We start from the raw sequence: 18,983 nt of genomic DNA, 5'->3' as shown, positions 1-18,983 counted from the left end.
ATATGGGTATGTCGTGCGTAAGAGGCTAAAATTGTGTCCTTATATGGCGTCAAGCAAAGGTATAAAACCAGCCCGTCAAACGTCCTTCATATTGAATGGTTTAATTCACTCAAAAATACAGCACTTTATGAATTACAAACAGAAAAAAAAAACATTTTTAAAAAGCAAAGAGTCCAAGCATAAGTATTGAATTTAAATATACAAAAAAAGTAGAAGCATTGAATTGAAAGACAGGTGATGACTGGTGGTGTATTTGGATATATACACATCCCTGTGTACGGCCACTAGTAATAATTCCAGTGGCATTATATTATATATTCTGTAATAAGAGGGTGAAACCGGCTCCAAATCTGTCTCTCTTTCACAAAGGTGTATGACAACAAAAGAGTCGCAGCTCTACGGTGAGTGGAACCTCGTGGAAACATACTGAAAATGTGACATGATGATGACAAACTTACACATCAGTCTCAACCTTATTCACACAAGAACTGTTCTCTGATCGTCACGCTGTCACACAGATGTCTGTTTGTAGTTCTTGGTGTCCAAGACTTTCCTTCCACACATTGCACAGATTCCTGGAGAGACACAAAATTAGGAAAAGAAAAAAAAATATATCAGAAAAGAGAGAAGATTAATATCGAGAGCAGTCGTGGAACTTCTAGTATTTGAAAATAACCATACGTCATTATTCCCTGGCTTATATTTGTTAAGTTAACATGTTATCAAATCCATTTTTAAAGGCGTTAAATTAATTTTTGTATTTTTGTTGTGACTATCATGTTGCTCACTTGGAGGTAGTGTAAACAAGCTGTGAACACAACAAATATATTAACATATCTAGCAGACGGAGTCACTTTCATGTGGAGGAAAATGTGAATTAGTTTGTATAGAAAGCCTGTCCTCCCTGTTCCACTTGCTTTCCTGGTTCAGTATGAAGTCCAGTGTGAGTGGGTTTATACCTTTCTTGTATGCACAGCCCTGACAGTAGTGTGATCCAGACTGATGAACGGAGCTCTTGCAGATCCTGCAGGTAGTAAACCCTGTCTTGCTGTATGGGTCAAACCTGAGAGAGATGTATAACAGATACATACATAGAGATGAACAAACGTGTTTTATCCTGGCTAGCGGCACATGTTTAACGAATAAATTAACACTAAATAACTGCAACAATCGGAGTGAGTCAAGAAAAAATACTTTCTTGTGACTTCCTGTAGATAAAAACAGGCTGATGCAAGCGACTCACCGGGCTTTTTTGGAGGTCAGGATCTTGTTTTCATTTAGCTTACGCCCACCACCCTCTGAGTGAAAGAAGCAGAAGAAACTCAATTTAACATCGTCATCTAAGTCATAGGTTCTCGACCAGGGGGGGTCGCAAGATCAATTTGAAGGGTTGTGTGAAGGTTCTTCTTGTAAACTACTTCTTTAGCACTCTAGAATGTCTTCAAATGATATTTTCTCTGGTTCAGAAACGATATAAATGAAATGTCACCTGCTGCTGTTAAGGTAAACACAACCGTAGGAACAAGCTATGGCACATTTTCACTGTAGGCTACCTGTTGTATTCCGTGCTCCATCCTTCCAGGTGTCAGGCGTGATGACTTTGCCAAGCTTCTTCTCGCCTGAAATACACAATTTGTAAGGAAAATAACAGACGTATTAAAGAAAACACAAGTGTGCCAGGGTTGAGGACAGTGGTGACAATAGTTAGCTAGCAGTCACATAACGTTAACGTTAGCTTTCGAACAATCTAGACTTCGCTAACAAACACCATAGAAAGCCTCTGAACGGGGTCATACGTACATTTTTCACAAACCATATTTCCTCTACGTTGGTTTTAGATCGATGGTGTTCAAGGTTTGGTCAAAATAAAATATAAATGCTAGCTAATTCTTAGCTTGCTCGGTTGCTGTTTGTAAACTTCCGGTCGTTTCTTTATGCATGTCGCAGTAAAACATCACGGCCCTTCCGTGATTGGTTAGAGGTCGGCGCCTACGTCATCAGGTTCTCTATAATATTTCTTCAAAATAAAAGTTCGCTGAAGGTGGCCGTTGCCCTTGTACGGGTCAAATACAACTAAGATAGAAAGAAACAGATGATTTTTTTAATTATACGGTTGGTTTTATTAATAAGAAAACATCACACATGGGATAAAGAAGGAATGGCATGATTTAAATTAGGTAAGCTCTTTAAAATGAAATGTATTTAAGTGATTACAGATATTTAGTATAAATAACAATCTCTGAAATCCTCAAATTGCATACACCAGTTAGATATATACACGCATTAAATCACAACAAGTACATTGTTTCAGAGGTCAATGTGATTCCATAGAAATCATACATTAGAACTTGAAGATATAATTGAATTTGTCCAAAATATTAGACATGATGTCATCAACAGCATTCGAATACCACTCTCTCAGATGGAATATATGTGATGTGTACACCTAACACAACATAGTATTCATGGTATTTCAGTTCATACACAAGCGGTTCGACTTTTATTGTGAAGTCCAAGAGGAAGTGTTTGTCACTCCATGTTTACGGAAGGGAGGTCAAGAAGCGCGTCCATGGCCTCAACCTGCTCCGTGCACCCGTTGCTAAATTAACATTTTAAAGTGTTTTATTTTAATTCTGTCCGTTGTCTCCGTCTCACGTTGTTGATAGTCACATCCTTCGCCATGTGGGACCACGAGATCAGAGCCATGGCGTCCACTCACGCCATCATCGCCGCCTCGGTGTTCATGGCGACCGTCCTGCCTGCGGCGCTCGTGCCCGGCTTCTCCGTGTACGGGACTCACCTGCTGTGGCTCTACTCGGTGTCCGGTGCGGTCACCGCGGTCAGTGTCGCCGTCTTCTGGCTGCTCGGCATCACACCGCCGACCAAGAAGCACACCGTGGGATACAAGGTGGTGTTGACCTAACTTTCATTCAAGGGCGCAAATACAAAGTGTATTTGGGCCAATTCCAACTCTATGTAACATTAAGGGAATGCAGAAAACTTAATATAGAAAAAAATACATTATATATATATATTTTTTTTTAGTTAAAAAAATGCAATGATGTAATATGTTAACATTTATTATAAGAACAAATGCTGAAGTTTAATTTTTAATTACTTTTATACAGTGGGAGTCTACCTCTGGGAGTCAGGCCCTCTCTAAAGGGCTATTCAAAGTATTTTACATAAGACATCAAATGCATTGAGAGAAGGAAAAAAAAAACACAAGGCAATATAAAAAAAGACACATTTAAAAGGGAGGAAACCATTGAAGATAAAAAATATGCTAAAACAGACAAAACTGGAGGTAAAATATGACAGTGTGAGATATGAATAAGTACATTTCAGTAAAAGGCAGTGTCAAACAGAAGTCCTGTTTTCAAAGAGTCTGTACATACTGCTACTTTAATCCAACCGAGGCCATTTCATCAGGATGTGAACTTTTTAATCCCAAGAATCAATCGCAATTCGCTTTCTTTGCACGACTTATTTACCGTCTTCATCCATTTCCTTCTGCAGCTGTCGAGGTTGCTTCGTTCCTGTCTGTACTTCTTCCTGTCGTGCCTGTTCTTCCACACTGTGGTCGTCCTCTACGGAGCGCCGCTGATCGAGTGAGTAGCCGCCGATGCTCGTGTGCTGCTACATGTTTTCATTGTGTCTCTATGTCATATTTTGCATTAGATTGCAGTCCATTTTATAGGGCTGTCCTTGACCAGAGGAATCTGTAGTGGACCCTCTCATTTTCACCCTGCATGTGTTTCAGTTTCGCCTTTGAGACGTTCTCCCTAGCTGTGCTGCTGACCTCTTTAACCACACTGAGGTGTCTCTGTGTCCTCGGCCCCAACGTCCAGGCCTGGATACGAGTGTTCAGCCGGCATGGGTGAGCTTCAAACCTAAAAAAAAATGTGTTCATCCTGTGTCTCCACGTTGAATATACTAACTGTCTCCGTCTCCAGAGCTGTATCTGTGTGGGACACCTGTCTACAGATTACAGTGGCCTGCACAATGGTGGGAGCCTGGGTGGGAGCCTTTCCTATACCTCTGGACTGGGACAGGCCATGGCAGGTCAGCACACAGTCCTCTTATGAACAGAATCTATACTGTGGGATATTTATCCTCCTTTCACCAGACTCATAATAATGAGAAACAATAAGCTGGGGAGGATTTTTAACTATCTTAAGCAAAGATATTAGAGAAGAGAATATTATACAGGGGATGTATAAATGAGACACTTTGGAAAAATAAAAAATGTTGTTTTGTTGTTGTTGATTGCGGTATTTAAACTCCAAATTAATTCAGATAAAGAAAAAGGCCTCTAAACTTATTGACGTAAATCAATCTGACGTGGAAGAATCAGTGTTTAATTTAACTTTTAATAAGACAGAATTAAACTTGTCCCTAAACGTCGCAGCTCTCTAACCGGCAGGTCATCTTGCTTGACCTCCTCTGACTCTGAAAGCACAGTTTTTCCTTCATTGTTTCCATTCATCATCAAACAGCATTAAAAAACAACTTCCATGAGTCTGAAATTATAATTCAAAGCCGTAACCATTAAATCCTCCCCCTCGTTTAATTAGAATAGAATTAGATTTCTTTTATAATGACAAGAAGGAAAAAGATTAACATTCTAATTGCGAGGGGAGTCCTCGGCAAAATGACTGGAGGAAAATGCAAATTAGAGACGGGGGTTAATTGGAGTGTAACTCTAAATGACACTGCTGTTTCTCAGACGTTCCCCTATAAAAAATGAACAGAACATTACACGTGGAGGTATTCTTATGGGGGTATGAAGTTATCTAATGATCCTGAGCGCATCGATCAGACTCACTTGTCTTACGTTTTGCAGGTTTGGCCGGTTTCCTGCAGTCTGGGCGCCACGATCGGCTTCCTGACCGGCCTCGTCGCAGCTCCTGCGTGGATCCACTATCACCGCAAGCAGCTCACATACAAGTGCAAGTGATGGACAGACATAAAACGTCTCTGTGTTTGTGAGCATGAAGGTATTTCTGCTGCCGTATTCCATTTACTTTGTACCGATTATTTATTGGGAACATTCGGTCCGTTCGCCGCCCGTAGGAAAGATGATTTTGTAATAAGAGGAGCACGAAGGCTGAATGTGTTCCTGAAGATTTTTGACATGAATGGAGAGTTGCTTCTTACTTGGATTTTTATTTGATTAAAAGGTTAGAATTTTACAACAGAAGTGTGCTCGACATCAGTCATTTTAACCTGTAGGTGGTGCTGTTGTATCACCGTGTGTGTGTGTGTGTGTGTGTGTGTGTGTGTGTGTGTGTGTGTGTGTGTGTGTGTGTGTGTGTGTGTGTGTGTGTGTGTGTGTGTGTGTGTGTGTGTGTGTGTGTGTGTGTGTGTGTGTGTGTGTGTGTGTGTGAGAGAGACTTTAAATGAGGAGAAGAAATCAAGCCTCGCACTCATTTACAAAGTAATACAAAGTAATCAGTATTATGGTTGGGTGGTCATTTATTGAAGGAGTCGTGATGGAGAGTAAGAAAGTTAGAGATAAAGTGTAAACTCACTGCAGAGTGCACTTCCTTCTTGGTGCACACACACACACACACACACACACACACACATGCTGACACCGTTTTGCACCTGCGAGCTGACTACTGATGAATACTGTTCCTTTTTAAAGAGCCATTAATCTTACTCCAACTCTATTTCGACGCCCTCCTCCCCCCGCTCCCTCCCTCTTTCCCAGCCTTTCACATCCTCGGGCCACCATATTGATTCACCTTCATTTTGGGGACATTAATTTCCTTCCTTTCATGCCGCCCACATCTCTTGTTCTCCCCTCCTCCCCCCACCTCCTCACAGTAACCATAATGCAACTTACATTTTCATATGCTTTTGCAGTTGAGATCAGGGTGAAGCAACTTTATTGCCACCATTGGGTTTGGGAGAACGTTGAGGTGCACTCTCATCTGCATCGCAAATTATTGACTGTAGTTTGATTGAATACAGAAAATAACCACCTGCTTCCTGCAAAGCCCCATCCTACCCTGCCTCTGATTGGCTAGTAGTAGTAGTACTAGTAGTAGTAGTACTAGTAGTAGTAGTAGTAGTAGTAGTAGTAGTAGTTGCCTTCTTTGCAGAATTTGTTATGTTTGTTTTGTGTTTATTTACAGATTGGTGGTAGATTGATGTTATTGTGGGATTATGGGAGTTTTTTTTAATTTCACGTTTTCTATGCATTTAATCCTATAAGGGTGGAATTAAATGACAGATCTGATAGGGATTCAAATTTTGATATGGCGTCACAATTAAACATACACTTAAAAAAATGGCACTTCATATGAAAAAGGTTGCACATCTACACATTTGTAATATAGTACAAGTTTAGTAATTATGTGCACATAAAAAAAAGAAGAGCTTTCCCTCCCCCTTGCAGTGTTAATGGGATGGGTGGTGGACTCACAGTGCTCTACCTTCACCCTGTGTTTGAACTCTTACATAAGGTGGTTACCAGGGAAAGGCTGAGGAAAATAGCCTGAAGGGAAAAAGAGAAAAGAGGGGGAAAAAGCATTTTCAACAACCATATAAGGAGAAAGCCTTTTAAGTATACAAGCAGCCAGCACACCTCTTACTTCAGACCTCATGCTGTTGCCTCCATTACCCATGTCCTCCGTGCTTTTTTTCCTTTTTCCTTTTCCGCCACCTCCTGATACGCAATTACCCTCGGCAAGCAAAGGAATTGGCAGGAGGGCCCTTTGAGAGCAAAGGGTGTGATCTCACTGATTTCACCTCCAACCTCCTTTTCAGCGGCGAGGATGACTCGCACGCGTCGCCACGCCGGGATCCGTCACGTCTGGTGATTTCTGGAGTGTCTTCGTCTCTTGAGGTGCTCTCATAAGTGTAGTCGATGTATTTTGATGGACGGAGATGGTCCGTTCATCTGCGAGACGAGGCCATACGCTCTCTCACACTCGCACAAAAGCTGCTTGACAAAATACTCTGCTCGTTGAATCGCAGAGAACTTTATTTATTCATTGTTTGTTCTCCGCGTGTGCCGCTGTGGCGAGGCTTTGTGAGGAGAAGTAATTTGTCACTCTCGACGCCTCTTCTCTCCCTAGCCTTTGCAGCAAGGTGGTTGTTGGGAGGCACGTATTGTTTGCAGAGCTGTCATGTTTCTGCAGAGTGGTGTATTCTGCATTAAGATGCACCGTCTGCTCTCTGAGGGCTCCCAAAATTAAATCCATATTATTCTTTAAGGGGAGCTCTGACTGTGCAAAAAAGAGAGACTTTTTTCAGCTACCATCTTGGTTTTACAGGCGGCAAATTAGATTCAAGGTTCAGTCTCACGGCTCTTATTAGAGAAATAATTCATCAACAAAATAACCGTTTTAAAGCTTTGTTTTCCCCGGATGCCTCCGTGGTGAACGAAGAAACCAAAAACAAGTTAAACAGCAGCAAAGCTGTATGAAAAACACCCGTTTATAAACTCCCAGTCTCATTCATGCAGTCATAGCGCCGGTTCTTCTCAAACACGTCCCGTCTCGGTACCTTTCACGAAAACGCCGGTGCAGAAAAAAGGAACTCCCGCGTTTAAAGGTTTAGTTCGGAATATTATATTCCATTTGTGCTAATAGATCCCGTGAAATGCTGCACACTGGCCCTTTTAAAGCCCGTCCTAGTAGAACTTGAATTCTGACACTTGACACTAATAAAATAGCTTAAAGCAGCACATAAACTTCACCAGAAGGGATTAGAGCAGGAAGGTCAGACAGGAGAGACGCGTGTCTCACATTGCGAAACGTTTATTGGTTCATCGAACGTGAGGCGCTGTAAAGACGGATCACATTTTCAATTTTCCTCCTGATATGTCACACCCATCCTCCACACGACAACCTTCTCCTCACACATCCTCCCCCCTCCTCACACCCCACATCCTGTGTTTCATCACTCCTCTTTCTCCCCGGGTTTCCCCCCCTCCCCTCTCCAGCTTCATTAACAGTTTTGCTGCTGTGATACATGAGCAGTAAGCATGTTATTGTAGAGCTCTCCATCTCTCCTGTCAGGCCTGAGCGACAACAAAAAGACCCATTGTGGCCGAGGGACATTCAAGTGGGTTGTCGTGATGGGGGAAGACAGAGAGGTGGAAATTAAGGAGATGCTTCATAAAAAGAGCAAACACAAGGTTGATCATTAAAACGAGATATTAGGTGCGTCTCACGTGTGCGCATGATGGTTAGAAACACTTTGGTGGGAGGATGGTGGCTGAAATTAACAAATTAACAGTAAACATGTCTGGTTTTGTAGCTTAAATAATTTGACTTTCCGGAGGAAAGTGTCTCCGACATGGTTCCCAATCTGAGGCACAAAGTAAATCTCAGATGTAAAGCGATTATTAGCCGATATCCAAACACCTACGACACTATCGACATTCCCAATCAGCTGTACTTTGTGTTCCACTATTTAGCAAATGACCGTCACTAAACCTGAACTAACGCGATGAACGCGGCTTTTGTTCAAGTGCTTGCAATTACAAAAATCGAGACTAATTCCCTTTTAAAGTTAGTAACCCTAGTGCCTGAACCCCGTTTCCATGGAAACAATCAATGACATTAAAGATGGTTTGACTGGTTTGTGAATGCTGCGGAGTGAAGCGACGAGCAGTTCAAGGTCCACCCCTTTGGAAATGGGTCTAGCTTATTCTTCTACTCTTATCTCAGCCATTACTCAAATGTTGTTGTTTTTTCTTCAGCGAGGCACAGCGTGTGGTTTCAGTTTGAAGGTATAACTGTTTTGTTTTGGCAAATCTAGCTCACAGCTGCTCCTGTACCTCGTTATGCATCCTCGCTTTGCAGGACGGGATGTTTTTCGGAGGAAATGATGCATTTTGTCTTGTTATTCAGTAACCATCCTCATTATTTCCCCCGGATGGCACATTATTCCGTTTTTAATCAGTGCTGTGAACAGTTATCCATCTGAAGGGTTTCCTCGGGGTGTGAACTATTGGCCTACCCACCAATTTTAAGAAAGTTCAGTTTAATTTATAAGATCGATACACTTTCAAGGGAATTTTGAGGCCGTTAAGAATGGAAGAATTAATCTATGTATTGGGACCGTTTTTGTTGGCTTTCTTCTCCGTAAAACCGGATTTGAAATGTAACGATGAGTTTAATGTTCCAGCTGTGACGGCGTTTACATCCACGCGTCCTAAAGACTGCATGATTGGACGTGGTAGATGTTTCCGCACGGACTGCACCAATCAGTTAAATCAGCGGGGAGACCACCCTCATGTGAGCGTTCGGCTGCAGGTCATGTGACCCCGCCACCTCACTGTGCAATCAATACAGACACACAGAGACCAAGGGCGATTCTATTTCAAGATATACACTTCTACTTCTACTACTGTGTTTCAGAGGCATTCTTTTTCTTTTGCTCCAATATAGTTAACAGATTCAGATTAATAATACAAAATATAAATCAAGAAATCGATCACGATGTATTGTGAAATGTACATTAATAGTTTTAAATTTATTTCGCATGTTTACTTAATTCAAAAAATATTTTAAAAACATTTCTAGAATATTTAAAAAATATTTTTCGACACATATTTGGCATGTAATAAGAAATAAATCCACAGGATTATTATATTATATTTTTAAATGTATCTTTCCACCACCGTACACTGCATGTACCTTTAAGATGCAACACATTACATATGCCATTGAAAGATGATGTTCCTGCACTAGTATCGCCTGAAAATATGAAAATTAAACTAACTAAAAAAATACACACACATGAAAAACATGCAGATGGAGTTCATGGGAGTTCCAGCAGCTTGGTGCGGGGCTGCCAGCATGTCTGCATCGACCTCGCTCCGAACTCCGGCAAGACGCATCCGACATCACACCAGAGCCCACACACATAAATACTGTATGAGACGGTACTTAAGCCAAGTGAGCAGCAGCTATGTTCCAGACGGGGTGTCTCCATCATCATGCTCTCTCACACATGCTCATCACTGTACTACCACGCCTGTTGAAGGCTGAGCATAGAAAAAAACCCAACATATCTTTACATCTCTGCTTCTTTTTTGGGATCTCTCTCTCTCTCACACATGCTCATCACTGTACTACTACCTCTCTCTCTCATACAATATAATGTTAAAGAACCAAAAAAACCAAACATGTTTGTTCACGTTTATTTCCCCATAAAATGTATTAACTTAAGATTTGTTTTTACAAAGACAGACAGACAATTGTTATTATTGGGTGTGATGTTCTGACAGCGATTTGAGTCCCGAGAGTTGGCATGGCGAGGGCAGATGGAGGCTGGGAATGTTGGGTTGGTTACAGAAAGATCCTGGGATTTTGTGTTTCGTTACTTATTTTTTTGGCTGGGCTGCAATGTAAAGAGCCACCAGGCAATAGAGAGCGCCTCCTACAGTGAGGGCCATGGTGGTGCGGTACAGTAGCCTGTCGGGGACTCCGCGCTTCAAATGAATGGGGATACCGTCCGACGTCTGGAAAGATGAAACAGGAACAAAAAAAGTGAGTGTTATTTGGATCAGAACATCAATTTCCTGTAACTATATATATATATATATATATATATATATATATATATATATATATATATATATATATATTATTCAATGCAGATTACAGGTTCAAATGTCCAGAATATCTTCGCTTTAACAAGAAAATGTTGCAGCGTTTTCCAATTCATAGTTACTTCCCTCACTGCCTCCCGTGTGATGAATACTGAAGAAGTAGGCCATTAACAGCAGAGTGAAATAAATACCACTCGTCGCCTGGAGCCCAGACAGTCTTTTGACTGAGAGTGTGTTGAACACACTTCCCTTAATTAGCCAAAGCTGATTCACTGTGAAACGTGTCATCTCGTCACTCGACACTAATTCGGTCTATGCTGTCTTACCTGGAATATCCTCTGCAGGTCAGGAACCCGGTTTGCTCCCATGTACTCCACCGTGGCCCCGGCCTCCGACACCACCTTGGTGGGTGTGGCAAAGATCATGGCCGGGGACTCTGCTGGCACACTTGGCCTCAGCCCCTAATCAAAAAAAACAATCGACCCCGTCACAACCATGTACAATTCTCTCCCACGTCATGAAAGAGTGCATTAAAAAAGCATTTCTAAGTGGATTTAACGGCATTTTTTCACGACATCAGAAATGATTATCTCCTCGGAAAAAGTGTAAAACAAACAAACATTAATTATCACATACATAAATGACAATTACCGTTTCCCTAACTGTGCCACAGCCACCTCCAAATACAAGTGATTGGGTGAAAACAATTCCTCTTATACCTCCACTTGTGATTCTGTTTAAGTGCCAGTTCCGATTATTAAAGAGTGCCTCAAGTAGTACTTTAACACCAGCAGAAACTACGTAGTTATTCAATGTCATCAGTAAATTATAACACTATATTTCCTCTTTTTCTCTTTTCATTCACTTCATGTAATTCTTATTCTCCTAATAACTATTCTGTTTGAGTCGAGGGAAACGATCACCGACATGGTTAATTCATGCTACTTATCCGACGGTTGATACCAAAGACAGACTGTGGTGTTATTGAATAACCGGCCTCCCTTAACATCCTCCCACTTGGAGGAAGCTTCTCACCCACCTCGGGTTTGAAAATGACTCGGAGACCCGTCGCCTTGTTAAGAGTGTGTGTGGAGGCAGACAGCGTGGCAGCGGGGAAATTAAATATGACAAGATGGCAGAGGCACTTGAAAGCAGGTTATTATTACTTGACGTGGCATTTAAGAGAAAGCCATTCGAAGCAGGAAATCATCTTTGTGCATTAAACCAGAAATGCAGAGATGATTTCCCTTGAGTTGCAGCCTCACCTGTTGTTATTACAGAGGCGTGTTGTGCAAGATGCCAAGGGATAATAAGAAAAATGCAAAGGAGAATGAAGAACGCTGCCTCTATGATGAGTGTGTCCTCACCTTTTACTAATCATGTGCCGGGGAGGTAAACTGGAAACTCTACATTCTGTGTGTGTGCATGTTAAAAACGTCCTTTCTACACATGCCTCCATTAATCTGCCCAGTGTGAGGAGATGCTGGAAGGATTGAGTGAGTTGAGGTCACATGACCAGCTTTAAGAGGTGATAGCTATGTGAGTAAGCTGGAAAAGATTGCTGCCGAGCATCATAAATTGGTGGTAAAGGTGAGATTTTCCATGACTATATCAGGTGATACCCTGTGAAATGTAGTAGAGCGGAAGTATAAAGTAGCACCAAAGGACCAAATGGAGTACTACAGTAGAATAATTTAATTTATATTTATATATATATTTTTAACTTCATTCACAGACAAAAGCTTGAATTCGACCTAATTTATTATCACAGATAAACGACGAGGAGGCGGCGGTGTAAAGAACAAAAAGAGTGATAATAACAAAGGTCACATCTGGCAGATGCTCTGAAAGGTCATGTACTTTTCGAAATTGGCTGTGACGTCACGCGAAGGCCAGCTCGCCCGTAACCTTTCAAAATAAAATGGTTCCGCGATAAGGCAGAGATAAAGAGGGACATTTAATTGTTTTAAAGAAAGAATGGAAGTCTTCCAACGTTAGATTATTTTAGGAAAAAAAAGTTCAGGTGAATACGGCTGTAACGTTACCGGGTATATAGACACTAAACCACCGTTACGTGATCGTTATTGGGGTTTTTTAAGCAGATTTAACACGTTAATGACTCTACTCCACGTTTGGGGAATCAGTACGCGTATTGTACGTTTAGCTAACTGCACCGGAGATCTTAACAAACTTTAAAAAAGTGTTTAGCTGACAGCTGGCGACGCGCTACAAAAACGACGGCGATGCGAAGGTCACCGTCCGCGGTTCCGGACTCGGTCGCGGACTGGCACGCCGGGTCCGGGTCTCACCTGAGGGCTGTAGGCCGCTGTGGGAGCAGAGCCCGTAAGTTTCTGGGTGATACCGCTGAACTTGTAGTACATTTTCCTGCTGAAGGACGAGGAAAAGTGTCAGCCACAACAAAAAAAATCCGGTAAAAAGGTCTTCCCGCTGCCACCGTCGAGGGAAAGTGACGTAACAGACAGCTGGCCCGACGCTGCCTGTTCACAATTCAAATGGCGTGCTGGAGCCGGAGGTATGGAAATGATTTAAACTACACTTCTACACTGCACTACTAAACGCAGGCCTGTGTAAAAACACAAGTACTCAACCCAGTATGTAGTATTTACATTTTATGCTACTTAAACTTCTACTCTACTATGTTTTAGATGCAAATATTGTTTACTCCACATTTATTTGACCTCTTTAGTTAATGACGTTAGTTTCTTCATAAAATAATAATTAATCCGAATTGTGAATCAAATATTTATGAAATCCAAGGCCTAATATGCTACCCTGCAGTAGCCAATGTCATAAAAATAATTCAAATTACACAACTTTACATGCACAATATTGCAGTAGGCTTAGACAATATGATTGTGAAATGGACCATTCTGCACGATAAGTTGCCTATTTTCATACTTTAATTATATTTTGATGCTAATAACCTACTTTTGTAAGACTTTGAATAAAGTGCTTTCACTTGTATTTTTTACAGTTTAGTAGCTTAATGCTGCCGCTTATACTATAGTAAAAGATTTGAGTATTTCTTCCACCGCTGCTGTAAATTAATTAAAATAGTGATCATTTTAGAAGCTTTATTTTATGTGTTTTGGCATTGTAAAAGTGTTTTAACTGCAGAGTAAGCAGGGTTTTTATCACCCTGAATGCCCTCAGGCTGCATATATATAGCTCAAATAGCCATATTTATATTCCAGAGGTTACACCTTTGGTGAAAGCATCACTTCATAGGTCTGACAAAATTAGCTCTAAACAAGATGGTTTCATGTATGTAACACAAATAATTAAAAGTTTTAATCATTCATCCAATGAGCAAAATACATGTCCTCACCAAACGGGCTCAGGCCTCCTCACACTGTTCCACTGCCAGAGGTGTAGTATGTCATCACATCAAGGACTTTTGAATTATCAAGCTGCAGCTGCCAAAATGCCTTATTCATCACTTATGGAGGTGGTACTGTGTGGTAGCTGATTAAAAAGATAATTTAAGGTTAGGAATAGGCAGAAATCTGATAAAACTTCTCCCTTTTTTATGGTAGTTTAATTTGTAACGAGCAATTACACATTCAAAGACATTTTGCTCAGAGACATTTTATTATAAAAGCTCATACATTAACCACATAAATTACAAGTTCATAGTCTACTGATGACATTTTTTTTTTGATTGACGTTTTCAATCAGGCCTGGCCAAAAATTCACCAGGCTATAAGCTATGCAACACGTTAGAAAATGATGTGTTGTAGGCAAGGTCTCACATCTGTGTGACTACTTAAAGAGCACATAGATAATACAACGACAACGATAGTGAGATGTGTACGGTCTACAATACAGACTAAACGCATACACGGCTGCAACGAGCATGAGGAAAAAACAAATGTACAGACTTTAAATTCAACGGTAATTAACACACATTAATCGTTTTGTTTTTTGCAACGAATGAGCACGAGAGCTTGGTGTGTGTGTGCGTGTGTGCGTGTGTGTGTGTGTGTGTTGTGTGTGTGCGTGCGCATGTGTATGTAAAAAGATGATGGTTGATGGGCAACAGGAGGAAGAGGAATGGAGATGCGGAGAAAGACTGTTGTGTGGGAGACGTGTTGACTTGTTTGTTTGGATCATGTGTCTCTTCAACAAATCAAATCATCTTGGCAGACCCTGGTCAGTAGAAACATGTGTGAACCATGAATGTCAGAACCAGCGTATGAATTTTTTTATTTCAATAAATCCTGTGATGTAATCGCAAAAAAGAAAAAAGAAAAAATGCCGTGGGCCAGCCAGGAGTTGTGTGCGTGGATGTGGCCTATTTGTGTGCACACACAAAAATCAACCACCATTATGATTGACGTGTTGGAGGATGGAGGTTGCCTTGGAGACGCAGAAATACAAAATGCCTTACATTCGCTCTCAAAGGCAGAAAGAAAAAGACGCTCACTGTCGTTCTTTGTGCTCACGCTTGCTCCACATTCTGTCATCTTTTGTCATTTTTTTCCCCCACCCAAGAATCGTTTCTCCACCATTTTTCACTAAATCTGTGCCGTCACATCTGTCCCACCTTTATTTTTCAGCCACCTTGTAGTCCTGTAGTGCTGCTGACCCGGCTCCATATTTCATTATCCCTGGCTTAAGCCCCTCCTACACACTAAGCCCTTTGTAGCCCCTCTGCATCCCCACTTTGCACCCGCTTGCTCACTCCCTGTCTCTCTTTCACAGGTTTATCAGAACGCATCTAGTTCACACATCAATCTGGTGTAACTCCTATACCATCTGGGTGCAAAGCTCAACAAAGTGATGGCCAGACAAGCACACAAATACGGCAGTAGATGCAGCAATACAAAAAAAAAAAGAGAGGAAAAGAAGCAGCTGTCTCTGCCAATGTTGTTACCATGGGAATACAGTGTAAACAGCACCCGCTGTCAAAACGGGATCGACTGCGCCTGTGTGTGCTTAATAAATAATTATTCATCCCTGCTCTTCCGTCCAAGTGGTGTCGTTAAGGAGACGGGAGCAGAGCATGCTGGTCGACGGTGATGGACGGAGCGAAACCAGGCATAAAGTTGATCATCATTTCACAATCGACTGTTCGTTGCACGCTCATTGCAGCATCTCCACGGACAGACTGCGTGCGTATCTGGCAGAGCGGAGTTTGAGTTCCTGGTAGCACTGCACGAAACTGTGGTAGATGAAGGTGATGGGCAGTGCCAAGAGAACGATGCCGCTCACCACGCACATTCCCCCGAGCACCCGTCCCCCGACTGTCACAGGGTACACATCCCCGTAACCCACCGTCGTCATGGAGATGATGACCCACCAGGCGGCCGCCGGGATGCTGGCGTAATCCGGGTTCTGCGTTCCCAAGTTCAAGCCGTACTCCAGCAGCTGGGCCAGGGCGCTGTATATTGCCATGGCGACGAAGACAAACACCATCAGCATGACCATCTCGCGGTAGCAGCGCGTGAGCGTCATCCCCAGTGTCTGCAGGCCCAGGAAGTGTCGGGCCAGCTTCATGAGCCAGAACACTCGCATCATCCTCAGCACCCGTAGTATGACCCCGGCGACCCCGAGCCCAGCACCCGGCATCCCCGCCCGGGCCAACGCCATGGTGATATAGTAAGGGGTGATGGCAACCACGTCGATGACGTTCAGCGGCTGGCGGAGGAAGTCACACTTGCTCCTGGCCACCAGAAAGCGCATTATGCACTCTGCCGTAAACCAGCCAATGCACACGGCCTCCACTATCCTACAGGGAAGGCAGAAGAGGAGAAAGATGAGCAAAAGTGACTGTAAACAGGAAATGGCAGAGGTGATACGGGGAGATGTGGATGACATGAAACACGGTGTGACAGTCAGAAACAGGGATGTAAGTGATGGGAAGTAAGGAGGACATCTGACGTAATTCAGGGTTGACACACGTAAACAAAAACAGGAGGAGACGATTAGAAAATTGCCAGGAAGCTACACAGTAGGAGGGATTAAACCCCCTCAAGGAGAGACTGTGACACAAACAGAACGATTACCCCATTGATTAGCACGGCAAAGTGCTTGAATTTGACATAGAAACGGTCGGGTCAAGCAAACACCACGGAGCCTATAAACATAATCAGCACAATTAGACAAAACCGATGTATGCAGCAACTGAGGGAATTTACATTACATTTACATTTAGCAGACGCTTTTATCCAAAGCGACTTCCATCACGACACGAGACTAAATAGGAATTATTATGACCCCCCGAGTTTAAACTCCACTTTTAGTGATTACCTAACCACTGTAACCGTTCCAAAACTGTGTCCATGCCTGAGTGAACACAACCCAGCCTTATATAGAGAAAGGCTGCCTCGGGCGTCAGCGAGGAAAAAGGCTGCACAAAAATAATGTGGAAAGAAAAGAGGTGCACTTTTTTTCGACTTGCATCCAAAAAATCTGAAATCACAAGTAACCGTCCAGGAAGCTGCAGACGTTTCCCGTAAGTGGCTTGATTCCTTGTTTGCTTACCCTAATATATAATTACTAAGTACACCTTCCAACTCATTACACGCTGGAATATAATGCAGCCAATCTGTCATTCATCTGATATGTTTGTCCTTCTGCAATGTAAACTAACCGAGCCAATAAAGATATTCAAATTAATTGTGAGGAGGCGGGGAGGAGGCTCACTGCACTTTATCCTGGATAATGTGGACTGTTTATTTTTATTCGTGTGAGGATCCTAATGTTTTAACGTGTTGCCTGAAACTTGTCATTGTGACGTAAGAGGTGTCCACTAAACACAAAGTCCCTCAAATGGTTAAAAAACTGGGATGTGACCAACGCATCCATGCGTCAGACATTCAGGGTAATAAATGGTGGGCTTCGACCATATGAGATTCCCAAGCGTGTGTTTATTTATGTTTTTGCAGCATGCGTCGTGACACCGAACAGTATCTTTTATAGCCTATATCTTCCACGCCATGAAGTCACTATGACTTTTACGCGCCAGATGTTAGTCTCACTTGTAGACGTTTAGCAGCATCCTCACCAGGGGCCCCTATTATTCCTCTAAACTCGACTCCTGACCTACCTGTGCTCCTCCACGATATTCCTCTTGGCTGTATCCCAGTCCGGCAGGGTGCTCGCACACAGCATTATCATAGAAACGAGGACAAATATCACGGACACTGAAGCCAAAAGCTGCGCCAAAAGCGAAGAGTTGGGCTCCTCGAATGTCTTGCGCATCTTCTCGAGCCATTTGGCGCGACCGGTGAGCCCTTGCGTCGACTCCCCCGAGCCCTGGGACTCGTCCCCCGACACGCCGACGTCCACCTCGGACAGAGTGTCCAGTCCGATCTCGGACATCCTGTCGTCCAGGCGCTTCTGGCAGCAGGAGTCCAAGTGCGCGCTCTCCAGCCCCCAGTAGAGCATCTCCGTGTAGAAGGACAGCTCGCACACTCCGGGGACAAAGCGGAGTTTGCCGGAGCGCACGTACAGCATGATGAAGACGAAAGCCTGCGCGTGGCGGTCAAAGAAAAACTCATTCCGGTCCCGGTCGTAGTCGTCGCACAGTTCGAGAACCTCTTTCTCGGTCGCGCAGGCATGCAGACGGCTGACGCGTCGGAGAGGGAAATCCCTAATCACCTCACGGGTGAAGGCGTACCGGGTCCCCCCTACGTTGAGTACGCAGATGCTCTTCCCGAACTTCATCTTGCCAACCTGTAACCTAACTAAAACACATCTCCACAGTCCACTTCCATCACGGGAGTTTGGACACTTGGGGGAGGAGGAGGGGGGGTCGCAGTCTCCCCTGTCCCCCGGGGTGTGGTTCGCTCTGAGTGAAGCTGGTCCTGCGCGGAGCTCCGTGGATGATGGAAACTCTACCCTCTGTCCCTCACTCCTTCTCTCTCTGAAGAAGAGACTCTCCACCCCAGCCAGGGCGAGCCAATCCCATCAATGATGTCACATGGGCGCGCGCACGGACGCACTGGATGAGGGAAAAACTCGTGCAAGGGAAGCTGAATACAGAAAGTGATTTTACGCACATTTGTTATCTACTGCTATCTACTTTATACATCTCCATAAATATAAAATAGTACACATTTTTATGATTACTATTCTTGCAGTGTTTTAGCCAAATTCAGCATTCTAAAAAAAACATGAACACTTGAACACACCATTCTAATTTAATTATAACTTTAAATTTGATTTTATTGATTCATTTTTATGAGCACTGTTGGATGGAGCCCCAAGATCCAAGAATGTTATTTTTTCACTGCAACTTGTGCACATGGCCAAATATAAAGACTATATATATAATATATAGTTGTATAAGTTGTTAAGAGGGCTTAATTACTACTCCCACGAAGTAGTCTCTCATTTACTAAATACATTTATCACAATTATGAATGTAGTCGGAATAAAT

The 18,983-nt window shown here is 42.8% G+C and overlaps 4 protein-coding genes across 4 annotated transcripts; 1 reads left to right on the top strand and 3 right to left on the bottom strand.

The window, feature by feature from the left end:
* Window positions 1–85: 85 nt before the first annotated feature.
* cript (cysteine-rich PDZ-binding protein) lies at window positions 86–1,952 on the bottom strand. Its single transcript, XM_084039716.1, has 5 exons — window positions 1,801–1,952; window positions 1,554–1,619; window positions 1,244–1,298; window positions 960–1,063; window positions 86–575 (listed from the first exon to the last, which is right to left on the bottom strand). Exons 1-5 carry the CDS (start codon window positions 1,814–1,816, stop codon window positions 511–513), a joined length of 306 nt encoding a protein of 101 aa, XP_083895842.1. The 5' UTR covers window positions 1,817–1,952; the 3' UTR covers window positions 86–510.
* Window positions 1,953–2,550: 598 nt separating this feature from the next.
* Window positions 2,551–5,195, top strand: pigf (phosphatidylinositol glycan anchor biosynthesis, class F). The gene is made up of 5 exons (XM_084002204.1): window positions 2,551–2,908; window positions 3,520–3,611; window positions 3,764–3,880; window positions 3,957–4,065; window positions 4,847–5,195. Exons 1-5 carry the CDS (start codon window positions 2,681–2,683, stop codon window positions 4,958–4,960), a joined length of 660 nt encoding a protein of 219 aa, XP_083858330.1. The 5' UTR covers window positions 2,551–2,680; the 3' UTR covers window positions 4,961–5,195.
* A 4,954-nt stretch (window positions 5,196–10,149) lies between these two features.
* cox7a2l (cytochrome c oxidase subunit 7A2 like) lies at window positions 10,150–13,045 on the bottom strand. The gene is made up of 3 exons (XM_084039926.1): window positions 12,886–13,045; window positions 10,903–11,037; window positions 10,150–10,486 (listed from the first exon to the last, which is right to left on the bottom strand). Exons 1-3 carry the CDS (start codon window positions 12,955–12,957, stop codon window positions 10,349–10,351), a joined length of 345 nt encoding a protein of 114 aa, XP_083896052.1. The 5' UTR covers window positions 12,958–13,045; the 3' UTR covers window positions 10,150–10,348.
* A 1,606-nt stretch (window positions 13,046–14,651) lies between these two features.
* On the bottom strand, window positions 14,652–18,483 carry kcng3 (potassium voltage-gated channel, subfamily G, member 3). Its single transcript, XM_084040269.1, has 2 exons — window positions 17,649–18,483; window positions 14,652–16,328 (listed from the first exon to the last, which is right to left on the bottom strand). The coding sequence occupies exons 1-2, from the start codon at window positions 18,266–18,268 to the stop codon at window positions 15,683–15,685; spliced, it is 1,266 nt and encodes a 421-aa protein (XP_083896395.1). The 5' UTR covers window positions 18,269–18,483; the 3' UTR covers window positions 14,652–15,682.
* Between the last annotated feature and the right edge of the window lie 500 nt (window positions 18,484–18,983).

The sequence above is a fragment of the Eutrigla gurnardus genome (assembly GCF_963514095.1).
Source record: "Eutrigla gurnardus genome assembly, chromosome: 22".
Classification (NCBI taxonomy): Eukaryota; Metazoa; Chordata; class Actinopteri; order Perciformes; family Triglidae; genus Eutrigla; species Eutrigla gurnardus.
This window is presented reverse-complemented; position numbering and strand designations above follow the sequence as displayed.

Coding starts and splice junctions, on each gene's coding strand:
- kcng3 (XM_084040269.1), bottom strand. CDS start 18,268: ATGAAGTTCGGGAAGAGCATCTGCGTACTCAACGTAGGGGGGACCCGG. Junction 16,329..17,648: donor AATATCGTGGAGGAGCACAG/GTAGGTCAGGAG, acceptor CCTTCCCTGTAG/GATAGTGGAGGCCGTGTGCA.
- cox7a2l (XM_084039926.1), bottom strand. CDS start 12,957: ATGTACTACAAGTTCAGCGGTATCACCCAGAAACTTACGGGCTCTGCT. Junction 11,038..12,885: donor CAGCGGCCTACAGCCCTCAG/GTGAGACCCGGA, acceptor TTTTTTGATTAG/GGGCTGAGGCCAAGTGTGCC. Junction 10,487..10,902: donor ACCTGCAGAGGATATTCCAG/GTAAGACAGCAT, acceptor TCATCTTTCCAG/ACGTCGGACGGTATCCCCAT.
- pigf (XM_084002204.1), top strand. CDS start 2,681: ATGTGGGACCACGAGATCAGAGCCATGGCGTCCACTCACGCCATCATC. Junction 2,909..3,519: donor AGCACACCGTGGGATACAAG/GTGGTGTTGACC, acceptor TTCCTTCTGCAG/CTGTCGAGGTTGCTTCGTTC. Junction 4,066..4,846: donor ACTGGGACAGGCCATGGCAG/GTCAGCACACAG, acceptor TACGTTTTGCAG/GTTTGGCCGGTTTCCTGCAG.
- cript (XM_084039716.1), bottom strand. Junction 1,299..1,553: donor TGGAGCACGGAATACAACAG/GTAGCCTACAGT, acceptor TCTTTCACTCAG/AGGGTGGTGGGCGTAAGCTA. Junction 576..959: donor GGGCTGTGCATACAAGAAAG/GTATAAACCCAC, acceptor GTGTCTCTCCAG/GAATCTGTGCAATGTGTGGA.